General features: G+C 41.7%; 1 protein-coding gene across 2 annotated transcripts; it reads right to left on the reverse strand.

Annotated features, from left to right (window-relative positions):
* Positions 1-5012: 5012 nt before the first annotated feature.
* On the reverse strand, positions 5013-12884 carry bmp16 (bone morphogenetic protein 16). Of its 2 annotated transcripts, XM_082182258.1 has the most exons (4): positions 12444-12884; positions 10895-10984; positions 7571-7902; positions 5013-7198 (listed from the first exon to the last, which is right to left on the reverse strand). In XM_082182258.1, exons 3-4 carry the CDS (start codon positions 7893-7895, stop codon positions 6258-6260), a joined length of 1266 nt encoding a protein of 421 aa, XP_082038384.1. In that variant the 5' UTR covers positions 7896-7902; positions 10895-10984; positions 12444-12884; the 3' UTR covers positions 5013-6257. The 2 variants fall into 2 exon arrangements, with proteins under 2 accessions (XP_082038384.1, XP_082038383.1); XM_082182257.1 differs by lacking the exon at positions 10895-10984 and having other exon boundaries at positions 12444-12882.
* Between the last annotated feature and the right edge of the window lie 545 nt (positions 12885-13429).

A 13429-nucleotide genomic window follows, 5' to 3' on the forward strand; every position in this document is an offset into this window, starting at 1 on the left:
TGGGGATAGCATCCGCATCACAAGACACCTGTAAAAACATAATTTTTCATCTGGGGCTGTGGGGGAAGGAGCAGACTAAAAATGGGAGAGAAAAAGAGGGAAGACTTTCGGTTGGCCCGTATGTATGTGTGTGATTACCACCAAGTCCTTGTCCAGGTTCTTGCTTCAGGTTTCCACAGTCCACAAAGCCATACTGGTCCGCTCAGGAGGCAAAAATAGAGACCTAACCTGCTTGATTGGTTCTGGGCTAGCTGGTTTACCAGCTTAACAAGATGGTTGAGACTTCTTGGCCAAGGAATCCTTACAAGCTTGTACAGATGCCTCGACCAGTGTCCTGAACAAGTTTGCGATCATTCTCCTGGACGTCCACCTTCCTGCAGACTTTAGTTCCACCTGGAAGTTCCTAGTAATACCGAAGCCCTTGATTTCCTTGTTTAGGTGTGTTTCATTAGGATTGGAGCCAAACTCTACGGGGCATTGGTCCTTGAGGAGCAGGATTGGACCTCAGCTTTTGCTGGTCTTTTTAGCAGCATCATTTAAGGCAGTGTTTCCCAACCCTGCTCCTGCAGGCTCACCAACAGTACACATTTTAAAACTTTTCCTAATCATACAGACTTGATTTTAACTCATCAGCTCATTCGAAACTTCAAGACCAGACATGGATGGGTCCGATAAGGGAGACATCCAGAATGTGCACTGTTGGTACGCCTCCAGGAAAAAGGGTTGGGAAGCACCTTATTTAAGGTACAACACACCACCTATGCCCACCTCCATACTTTCTAACCTAGTGCTAGACTTCTGGAAGCTGCTCAAAGCCTCAAGAATTAGCCTTTCCTTTATGTGGTTTTGAGTCTAAATGACTCTCTCAGTTGATATGACAGATTCTCACCTTTCTGGTAGGAATATCCTATGATCATACAAGTTAGGCTCAATTGATCATATTTGTGGCATAATACCATTACAACTGAAAATAGTTTCAACTAATCTCTTAATTTCTTGCTTTAATGTTTGGAATGTGCCTGTGGTAATCGAGAACATTGCTGATCATTTGTAGGGCACTCTTCTTAGTCTTGATAACTATAGACAGCAGGGATTTTCCCATAGAAAGCCACTGCATCAGCATGATGTACCGTTCTTCTACATCGACTCTTCTTCAAGTCACCTTCATTTATATAGCGCTTTAAACAATATAGATTGTTTCAAAGCAGCTTTACAGTGATAATAGAAAATTAAATAACAGAGATTGTTTTGGCTTTACAGCAGCTCTAGAATAAAGTTATTGTCCAGCTAAAGTTAGTTTTGATTGATTCACTTCCGTTGACAACTCATCCGCACAACAACAGTGCCTGGTGGCTCAGGAACGCAAACCTTGAAATAGGATCCAAGGTGCAACCGTTGAAAAATTGTAAAAAACGTTATCTCCGCGTAAACTTCAGAAAACACGAATCTGAAAACGCTGACGGCGTGCACATATTACGTGTTTAATCTATAGATATGCGCGTTTGAATATATATGTGCGTAGGCGTGTAGTCTTTCTTTACAAATTGACCTCAACAAATTACTTGTCTGGCCTTAAAAATGTATAATGTCTGTTGGTGAAAACACATAAGAAAAACCTCAATGTCCCCCCCATTTCTTTTCATGATTAAGAATTATTTATGAAGTCAGTATGAACCAGATGTCAGAAAGAGTAACATTACATAGTGTGCTTTGTTACATAGACCTTTGGTGTCATTTGAAATGCGGTAGTTAACTAAATTGAATTGCCAAATGACAGTGCTATGAATCCTGTCTGCTAAAATGGTTGGCAATAAATGTAGTCTGACCTATACTTGGAAAGTAAAGAGGATGGCCTTTGATGAAATAAATGGGAACGTCGCCTCTGCAAAAGGTTGAAAATGAGCACCTCACACCTATTAATTCTGTTCATAACCTTTAAATGCATATCCAGACCAATTATGGTTTTGACACGTTGCAGACTACTTGGAACAATGTTCCTCCTGATGAGAAATAAGTGTAAGGGTGGTACTAAACGGAGGAAAAGATGTATGGGTTGTTCTTTAACCTCAAACAGAATGTCTAGGGACCGTTTCACACATCTTCAAGTCTTTAAAATAGAAAAAAAAAGTATCCCTCACACCTAGTGGGAAAACTCGCCCAAACCATGCAGAATAGTTTTTGCTTGCTTGGTAAAAAAACAAAAACAACATCTAGAATGTCTCAAATTTCCTGGTTAAACATTCTCACTTTTGGTTAGTATATTCTTGAGGAAAAATATTTTTGTTGAGTGGGTGTTGGTGTAAAATTGTAATAGTTTTAAGGAGGCTTTCAGGAGTTCTTTAGCTAGCATTAGCATCGCTGTTCTTTGTGTATTTTAAGTACCAATACCACGATGATCGCATCACTACTCTGGATTTTCTCCGTCATCGTATTTTTCCATTTGTGTGTGCTGTGTGATATTTCTGTTTTCACCATACAGATACCAATCCTCTAGTTGTCTCTGCTGGTAAAGCACGATAATAAGTTTGTTCCATTGTCAAATCTCTTAAATATGGAAATATGGTGGGTCACTTCATTTCAGCATGGTGAAATACATCGTGGGGGGTGAACTGCGCCATACATAATTAAAACACTTATTATAGAAAACTGTTTTGAGCACAGTCTTCAGCTCATGAGAGTTAACATTCAGGTTAACATTCAGGTTAACAATTTTCCCAATAGTATTTCGACAAACCGGGTTGCCAGTTGGCGAATGGAAGCCAGCAAACGAACTGGGATCGCAGATTATACCCGACTAAAAAGCCTCACCATCCATCTAAAAAGCTCTATGACCAGAGGCATATTAAAACACGCACAAATCAACTCATCAGGCTCATCGCCTTCCATTGTCAATTGTGCTTGTTCCTGTTGTGTGTCCTCAAACTGGCAACCCGCGTGAGCGTCGAGACTGAGGACGGGGAGGGGGAAATGACCCTCTCCAATATTTTGAATTTGGACTGCAGTACCCAGTTCAACCACTAGCTGTCAATATTACATACTGCAGCTTTAATGTGTTTTTATCACCAAACTACTGAATGCAACTTTAAACTTGAATACTGAACATTGTATCACTTCAATTGTTTTGTTCTTTTCAGACAGTAATACCAAACCGGTGTGTTGCTCACCAACATTATGTCTAGAGGTGGAGATTTTATGCACTACTGTTTGAATACTCACAGCTTCATTCTGTCTTGGCTTATGCCGGGGCCTCACTGATTTATTTGTCCGCCTGTGGGTCTCTGAGTAATCTGCAGCTGTTGTTTACAGTAAACATGAAAAGAAAGATCACATTATCCCAGAGGACTAATTTTTAAGGGGACTAATTAGCCAATTATAAATTTTGGGTGTTGACAGCTGTGTTCATCAAAGATTTTTAGGGTGGCTGAGATGAAAATTGCCTCTAGTTAGCAAGTGTAAAGTGCACATAAATTGATGAACGGCACAGAAATGGCTTTTATGTGCTTTCTTGTGGGTGCTCTATTGGTATCTATGGGCTTTGTTGATTTATGGCTGTGAGAATGTGCTATTATATACACGTATGATGTCAAGGCCACTGCAATTCAGTTCATAGGTCAACCCGACCCTCATACCTGGCAAGATAAGCCCTGTTTGTGATGGCAAACAGATATGGGGATGAGAGAGAAGACATCACAAGTCAAAGGCCATTTTCCTGCTAGTATGGTTTTATGTTACTTGAAAATGTTTCATGTAGGCCTAGTTCTTCACAGACTCTTTATGGTGTGGAACATGTGACATCTATTAAAGAACAATATATAAGGTTGATTTGGACAGCTCCAACTGCGGTTTTCTAATTCTGGATATCTGGATGTTGTGACCATATATACTGTGTTAGAAATGTGTCAACATATAGATTATGTTACATTTCTAGAACAATAATTATACCATGATATATACATGATATGTACTGTTACAGTGATATAAATTCATTCAAACTGTAAAGTACGATTTTGGTCATATTGTATTACTGAATGAATATACATCACTCTGTCTGACGCACACACGCACACGCACACACGCACACACACTCACACACACACACTACAGAAAATAGATGAAACACTAATGAGCTGTCTTTTCTGTAATTTTCAATCTTTATCTTTTTAGCCTAGCCTGGTCTCCAAAGGTTTATGGAACTGAGAATACTTAAGTTCTTCTCATTTACTATGAGATTAATGAACCACAGTCGAACATAGAGACCTCTGCAGATTGGGTCCAAGATCCTCTGAAGGATGAAAAGCAGATGTTAAGGAAAAAAAATCTATAATGAGACCTGATAAACTGACATTTTACAGTGTGAGAGGACTCTTCCTATCACTTCAGAGCCCTTCCACCAGATTGCTTTCTACAAGTCCCCTGCTAAAAAAGCATCTTAGTGTGGTTTTACTGGTCTTACCTGGTATAAGCTAGCCTGGGAAAACCCAGACGAACTTCCACAAATTTAGATTTGCTCTGCAAGTCAGTCTGGCCAAGAGCCCATTCAAGCCCATTTTCAATCTTTCCAAATCTTGGCACCAATCACAAACGTTGAGGCGGGCTTTACACGATGATGATCGCTCTGATTGGTTTTAGGTCTATCCAATTGCGCATAGAGGCATTTGAGCGACGTCCGTTGGTGACGCCCCCTTGGAAATGGGATGTGAATGAAGCTTCCCCAGACCCACTCTCAGTTACGACTGAGAAGGGTCTGGTGTCAACCAGGCTAGGTATAAGCTGGTCTCCCTGCCTGACCAGATGACAAGTGCCCAAAACCAGGCTGATTTAAGACTTATTTATGAATTTATTTATTTGGGTATAGTATACACAATAATGTTAAGTGCCAGTTTTTTATTGGCATGTTAACCACGGCATTTCATGAAATGTATTCCTCCAAATTATGGTTTTAGGAAAGCAATTCTGAAGAAGAGAAAAGTCAAAGACTGAGACCATTTTCTTAAAGAAAATTTGATTAGAACTGCCAGATTAGTTTGCTGTTTATTATTACACATTTCACAATGGCTCCAGACAATGTCAGACATTCTCAAGGCTTTTGTTTAAACTGCACATAAAGCATCATACTAAAATATAATCAGCTATTCATGACAGAACATCGGAATAAGCTTGGACGATTTTTTTGTTGTTGTCGTTGAACTTAATGTCTTTAAATACTGACAGTTTGGTCAACACTTGTGTGATAACTACATGATGACTGAAGACACAAAGTTATGTATAATACCATTTAGCAAGCTTGTACACCTATGGCACATAACATAACATTTGGCACCATATCTTGGAATGTTTAGGCAATTTTCTTTGTTTCACAAGGCTTCTATTGTAAGGAAAGAGCCCTCATTGTTTAGTCAATGCCAATATAAAGCTGCCATGATTCAGTGCTGTGGTTTTACAAATAATAGATGAGTAACACCAGTTTTAACTGGCTTTAAATGGATCTATAAGGCGTTCTGGTACTTATATATCTGCGGTATTTATCAAGATTAAATATTCCATATTTTTTTGCTATTTAAATAGATATATTGACGCATTCTTAAATTAGATTTACTTACTACCACAGTATTTGTATAGCAAACTTTTCTTTGGACTGCAACATACATAAAAAGAACAGGTCACCATAAATAATATCACTAACACATTCAGACAATAACATCATAATTTCTTGGTGTCAGGATTTTTTAAATAGCTCATAAGGAGAAGTGCCCCGTACTCAGTTATAGTCTCTGTCGCAGTGCATACTTTGAAGTTTAATTTGCTACCAGAGATGAAGAGTTCAATATTCTCATTGTCTTCCCTCGGGTTTAAGTCTGTCCAGCACCAAACGCTCAATGAGAGTCCTTGGTCACTTCTTGGTCCCTTTCGGTTGTCAATGATGTGATGTTTATGAGGGAAGGACTCACAAAACAGGAGCAGGATGGACACAACAACAAGAACACCTACAAGACAGAAAGCTGGAGTGTACTACATAAGACGGAGACATCACGTTTGGACTGAGTGCTTATAGTTCACACAAATACAATGCTTCATTGGACACAAGAAGTCAAAGCTGGGTTCCAGAGGATTATGAGAAGGTGCTCATGTTTTATTATGACCATTTTACCTCGCTTTCTTTGTCTCATTCAGTTTCTTTCTGACTCACTTCCTGATTTTAGTCCCTTTTTAGTTCTATTTCCCAGTCCATCCTTCTAATTTATTCCATGAGTATCTTGCTATCGACAGCCGCAGCCCTCCACCACCATGTCTTGATAGTTTTTCAACACCACACGTTCCTCCTGGTCCAAGTAGAGGAGGGCGATAGGGCTAAGAGCCGTCGGCACACAGCAAGCCCTCGGCACGGCCCCATTTACAGAGTTGACCAGCGTCTGAACCATGGCGTGGCTAGATGAATTCATATGGTCAGCCAGTGGGAAGCGGCACTCTCCAAGGCAAAAGAAAGCATCGTAACCGGATGGGGCTACGATCCATTTATTCCAGCCTACATCTTTGAAGTCCACGTACAGCGGGTGCCGACGGCAGCGAGAGCGGGAGAGTCGTTTGAGCTTGGCGGCCCTCCCACCATTTCGTTTCACTCTCCTGTCGTTCCGTCCCACCCGCCAGCCTTCGTCAGAGCCCTGACCCCTATCACCCTTAAACCTGCCCCTGCCCTTGCCTCGCCTGCCAGCAGGGGTCCGATTTCTGAGGGGCACAAAGGGCTCGCTGCGCCCATCATGGCTGTAAGTCACCAGTAAGGGCCTCTGCCTCGCCCAACTGGGCTCATCTTGCCCCGTGTACCTGCGCACCCTCAGGTGTCTCTCTTTAGGAAGACTGCTGTTATTATCAGCAATAACATCCAGAATAAAAGACAGGCTCCCTGACTTCTTGGGTAGATTGTGAAACACTTCTCCATCCAGGGGAAAGGTTTCCCAAAGTTCTGCACCTTTTCTATTTCTAGTCAGCCGGCGTGAATGGAGCAGTGTGGGTTTTGATGCTGGGTCACCGTTGGAAAGATAAAGGCTGGCCACGTGAGAACCTCCACTAAACCCTTCATGAAGGAAACGCAGCTCTGCTGACACCACACTCTCTTCTGACGGAATGGAGGACAGATTGAAGCCAATGTGAATGCTGTCCACTGGTGTTTTCTGCTCTTCTGGAAGACTCAGCACTGTAGAATCTACACAAGAAAAAAGAGAGCGAAAAAGTTCTTAAGCTGTAAAATACTTTCCATCATGATCAAACACTTGATCTCTACGTAATGGCATAATTGTCCAACTAAATAATAATTGCACATCATTTGCTAGGAGCACTTATGAAAATGAGCTATGTTCTTCTTAACTTGTTCCAAGGTGTCTACGCTAATGCCAAGACTTGAGTGAAAAATATCAGAACATTGAATCCACAGGTAGCTCTTTCAGTGGGCATGCTGGCACCTAAGGCAGGTTAATTGACTTACACGTCTCTGTGCTGTGTTTGCGGTAAAGTTAGCTTTTTATCACTGCCAATGGAATTGGTGTTCTCTATGATCTAGTACAATAGCTGCTCATACCTGTGTGGTGAAAGCACCGGACTGTGTTGGCTCCTTGCACATGCTGGGAGGGGTAGTTAAACTCTGGGTCTTCAATGAGATGGTACTGTTGAGTGTGGAATCGATAGAGGTCAAGAAGATATTGGGGCACCCGTGCCTCCTCACTGGGGTTGGGGTGTGACTTAAGGCCCAGACGGGTCAGCAGGAGGTTCTGAATGGTGTGGGCCAAACTAGGCTCTAGAGGGCTGGCCAGGTTTCCATGAGTCTGACTGGGATCCTCCTGGTGTCCTGATGAGGCTTGAGGTAGCAGCAGGATCATCAGAACCAGAAGGCTAGCAGGGAACATGTTGGACCTATGAAGAGAGCGGTAAAAAGAGGAGCCATTTTGAGACTGTTGAAGATATTTTGAAGATTATGTTTGTTTTTCTTTTCTGTTTTGGACCCCATTGACTTTCATTAAACAGGGAAAAATGTCAAGTTTGGAATGGAACCATGAACATTTTTATTTTTGGGTGAACTATCCACAAAACCTGGCTTGAAAATAATAGTGGTCAGAAATGTAGTGATATAATAAACCCATTCACCATGGCAATTGACCATTTTAGCTTTAGCCCTTAAGTCTTTGATTTCCCTTATGTGGCAGGTGATTTATTGCTAGTACTTTGGTTTGTAGCATGGTAAGGAACTTTCACTCTGTGTTTTTGTTGTTGATTTACTGGTATTTGTTATTTTGGAAATGGTAATCGCAGAAACAGTGCCATAAGGAACCACAGTAAAGTAGTTTTACAGAGATCATGGCCTGTGGTGTTTGATTTAGAGGTCTACAATACGCCTGTTAGACCAATTCATTAGGCCTGTGTCTCTCAAGTTAACTTACCTGACAAATGAGAATAACCTTGGACATCCAGCATTGGTGCATTGTGTTCTTGAAAAGCACATGCCTAACTTACAGTACATTCAAATTTATAATGCGTAATGCTAGGCTATGTTATGCTACGTTATGCTAAATTACATTACTTAATTTACTGTTATAAAACAGGTGTGGTCATTTTAGGATGGTTTTGACTCGTGAGGCATATGTTCAATCTAGAGTGATTATAACGTTCAAATTATGATGAAAGCAGATTTCAATTTTGCAGTTTGATTATGTGTCTTTGTTGACGGTGTGCCGGTGACCCAAAGAGAGAGACTGGTTGTCATTTGTGTGTCTAAAACAGCTGCTTGAAAATAATCATCATTAGGTTAAAAGTTTACAGATTGTGTCTGCACACTGATGTTTATGGTAGTGACCAAATTAAAGTAAATCACCTTTCAAAAGTAATTTGAGACTAGGAGGTTTAGTGCTGTGATGGTTTATTGCTGGAGGGGTTTTCTTCATAAATTTATCCCAGTCTAATACATATGTGCAAATAATTTTGTGAGCTTTTGAAGAATAAAAAAAAAATAAAGCAACAAACTGACTTTTATTCATCAAGATATTCTCTGATATCTTGTGCAATACAGGACTTAAAGCTAAGCAGTCAGAAATTGTACAACTTCCATTTGGAAAGTTTAACATAACTTGTAAAGTCTGAATTTGGGCCTTGTCTACATCGCTCTGTTACCTGAAAGGACAGACTGGCGCACACACTCAGATCTCCTTCCTTTCAGTAAGATCTAATTGTTACAAGTTGTCATCCATTAGTGGGGAAATCTTCTCAAAGTGAACTATTCTTTCCATCGGTCTCAACTCTAAACCTACTTAAGCCTTCAAAGGGTCCTTTACAAATATGGTGGAGTTTGTAGGAGGTGTCAGAGGGCTAATACGAGAGCTCTGAAAGAAAAACTCTCAAATGGTTCAATTAGCCATCAACAGGTTAAATCAGCCATCAACAGCTTTGACTTGAATCTAATTACATTGGAAGTCTATGGGACATCCATTGTATGCCTGGCCTGTAGTCCTTCTTTATCACTGTAAACACACATTTTGTCTGTTCTTACAAACTGAGGGATGAGTGTAACTGATTTCTGTGGTTTTAAAAGTATCTGTGGCATGTAAGGTTTGTCTCATGTTTATCCCAGAAGACTCTTCGACAAGGTGCTGGGTGGTCTCACAGGGGCCAGAAACACTTACATCTGAGTAAAACTAAGTGTTCTTTTGATGTAGAATCTGCTCAAGTCAGGACTTGCTGAGCAGTGACTCCTTTGGGAGTCTAGGATAACCCTCACCTACAGGTGTTAAAACGCACTGGAGAAGCGGATGTATACCGTCCTCTCGCTGTCCTCTGTCCCCTCCCTCTCGCTCACACTCATTCACCAAACTCCAGCCAAATCCTCAGAGGACACACAGGATAAGACAGTCCCCCACGCCCACAGCATCCGGCAGTAAAGTAGATTAAGTGGCTTTTACCCATCCACTCGATTGTTCCGCCCAGTGGGACCTCACAGAGGTGTAGCTTCCAGACGGAGCAGCTCTCCTGAATGCCGCCTCCCCACTAAAACTTCATTAGACTCCTTTGCTTCTGTCTTCCCCGCAGTCCCTCCCCCCATTGCTGTGTGTTCATGCTGCATGTGTGTCATGGTTTCTGTTGTGATTGGATTCAACACGTAATAACTTCCTCTACAGGGAGAGCGGTAATCAGATGGAGGGGGCGGAAAGAGGCGTTTATTAGACCCCAGAACAGACGGCAAGGGGTGACCCCGGCAGAGAAAAGGTCGGCCAGACTCGTGCCATTACCAGAGCGATGTGACCTGCTGACCTCAGAAGTGGAGGGCAGGGTGTCCTTGCATCCACTTATCTCCTTCAGCTTTCTTTCCACATTTTTTTCCCCTATTTTTATTCTTCTTATCAGTTCTCTTCCTGTAAAGCATGACTTCCAGAATTGATATATTGTTACATAGTTCTAGGAAAGGCCAGTTCTCTCTCTCTCTCTCATGTTTCCCCCCTTTGGATTTACCCAGAAGTCAGCAGTGAAGGGCCATAGGGGTCATGGTGCCTCTGCTTGTTGCTGATTTATCCTCCACCGCTGTCTTCATGTTTCACATTTCACTCCGTACCCCGATCCCTCCGCTCTCCTTTCCTGTTGTTCTTCCTTTCGTTCATTCCCTAGACTGCTTCTCCCCGGCTCGCTCCCCCCACATTTTGTCATTCTGTCCAAGAAGGAACACTCTTAAACATGCTCTACTTTTTTGGATGCAAAGGGTACCCATATTTATTTGCCCCCCGAGTTTGAGCGCCTACGGCACGAGAGAAGTCACAAATGGTCGAGCTGTGCCTCTGTTTTGCTGAATTAAAGAGATGAAATCATTAGAATAATATTGCAGGTAGACCGCAGGGTGGTTTTATTGGGGTAAATTAGCACAGACCTGTAATTTATCCCAGCTGGACCGATTAAGAGATAATGACAGCGGCCCAGACCTCAGATTGTGCCCCATAACATTCACTGGAACAGTCCTCTGTGACAACACACACACACATGCATACACACAACCCACTGTTACAGACACACTCCAGAACTCACTGATACTGCTATAGAAACATACACAAACACACATTCTGTGCAGCTTGCCAAAGGTTCAGCTAAGAACAGACTAAAGTGGTCTCCAAGGATGAGTAGAGTAGACCAGACAAGACGAGACATTTCCTCCCAGAATCCTCCCCTAACCCCCCCATAACATTCTGTTATCAATTTGACCGTTTTGGCGGTCCTGAAACCCTCAGACAGTTTTGTATTATTATCTGGCAAACGCTGAATGATCTATTTCAGTTAACGCAACATTGTAACATCCTAAAAAACATACTTTTTAAAGCTCTGAAATGACGTATCAAAACTTCCCTTTTTTTCTGCCAGATTGTGTCTTTTTGATTGAACCAGTTAGCAAATGACTTGCCTGTTTGTTTGCTACACATTTTATCCCCCAAGCCAAGAAAATATATTCAACTCTCTGCCCGTGCTGGACAGCATCTACTCTCCAGTCTCTTCTTCTGAATGCTCCAGCAAGGATATCTTAGCAGCTTTTGCATGCTTTTTGCTTTTCATGGAAACACTGATCTGCCTGTTTCACATGTTCTGAGGAAGCATCTCTGCTATGAATCTGTCAGTGCGTTTGGAGAGCAATGCATGTGAATTTTTAGCACAGAGCAGACAGTTTGATGAGGAACGTGAAATGAGTGGTTGGTTGACGTTTTGAATCAGATTTGAGTCACACATTGCAGAATATCGTCTTGTACGTCTTGTCCAGTATCTAAACATCCTTAAAACAAGATAAATTGACTCGAGAAGAAGAACTGTATATGATAAGACTTGTTCACAGTAAATAAGCAGTGAGTAATATGTGTATGATTTGAACTTAAAACGGGAAAAAGTAAAATGCCATGTCTAAGAAAATAAACTTAAAGGAATAGTTCACCCAAAAATGAAACTTCTGTCATCATTTACTCACACTCAAGTTGATCCAAACCTGTATGAATTTCTTTCTCCTGTTGAACACTAAAGAAGATATGTTGAAGAATATGGGTAACCAAACAGTTGATGGACCCCATCGACTTCCATAGTATATATATTTCTTCTATTTACTATTGAAGTCAATGGGGCCCATCAACTGTTTGGTTACCCATATTCTTCAAAATATCTTATTTTGTGTTCAACAGAAGAAAGAAATTCATACAGGTTTAAAACATCTTGAGGGTGACAGAATTTTCATTTTTGAGTGAACAATCCCTTTCATATTCAAGATATACATTTTTAAAAGTTCTTACATAATTTTGCTGCTGAAAGTCAATTTATCTTGTATAAACCATGTTTAAACTGGAAAACAAGACAAGCACTTCACAGACTCATAGTTTTACCCGCGGCCCAGGATATAACTGATGTTGCAAGCATCAAGGTGTTCTGCGGTGGAGGGTAGTACTCACGTCCAGGTGAAGTGGGAGGTGTGCAGAGTCCATGGTTTGTCCTTGAGCTCCAGCGTTACAGACCCTCTCCTCTCATTCGCTCCTGAGGACGGAGTGGACGCCGTCTGCCTCTGCTGGATTAACTTATGTATCTGTGGAATAACGTGAGCCTCTCCAGCTTGTCCTCAGGCACTCATCCTGTTGAGAGTGTTGGAGAAGTGCACTCTTTAAAAACATCCACTGGTTTTCTTGTGGCTGACTGGATGCTGTTCTTATACCAGGACTGGGATGCAAAATAGCAGCTTAGGGGAAAGAGAGAATGAAATGGAAGAGAGAGGAAGAATTGGAAGTTTGTGCCGGCTAGTTTTCCTCTGTCCCTCTGGCTTTGTAGCTGACTTTCTCCCTTCCTCTCTGAATCTGTCTGTACTTCTCTTTTGCGCTCTCCTCCCCTTTTTCCTCTCTCGCTCTTGCTCTCTCTTTCTCTCTCTCTTTTACCAGCTGGTAAACTCAGTTAAACTCTAATTGACTTTCCTGTCCATTTGGATCCTCCCTGATAGTGATGTCACCGATGCCCCCTCCCTCCACCCACCTCTCCTAACGTGCAACACACACACACACACACACACACACACACACAAAGATAAGGTCAGGGCTGCTTCGGATACACAGTACAGGTCAGATTTCCATTTGTAACTTTACATTTGGGTCTAAATGTTTCTTTTGCAGGAAACAGGAAAAAACATGAAAGATAAAGTCGAGCACACAATGGGCGGCACAGCCAGTTGATCTGACATTATCTGAGCGAGTGTTTACTCTGGAGTGAGTCACGAAGGTGAAAGAGAACTAATGATGATACAAGATTAATTCACTGTCATTGGTGCTAATGAACAGCCAGAGGGTGCCAGGAAAACACATCTATCACCAGGAATGGAGAGAGAGAGAGAGGATAATAAGTGCAAAAGGAACTTAAAAAGAAAGAGAGACGGGAGAGGGAGCAAGGTGCGCTC

This window comes from Leuciscus leuciscus (assembly GCF_965113295.1).
Source record: "Leuciscus leuciscus genome assembly, chromosome: 10".
Lineage (NCBI taxonomy): Eukaryota > Metazoa > Chordata > Actinopteri > Cypriniformes > Leuciscidae > Leuciscus > Leuciscus leuciscus.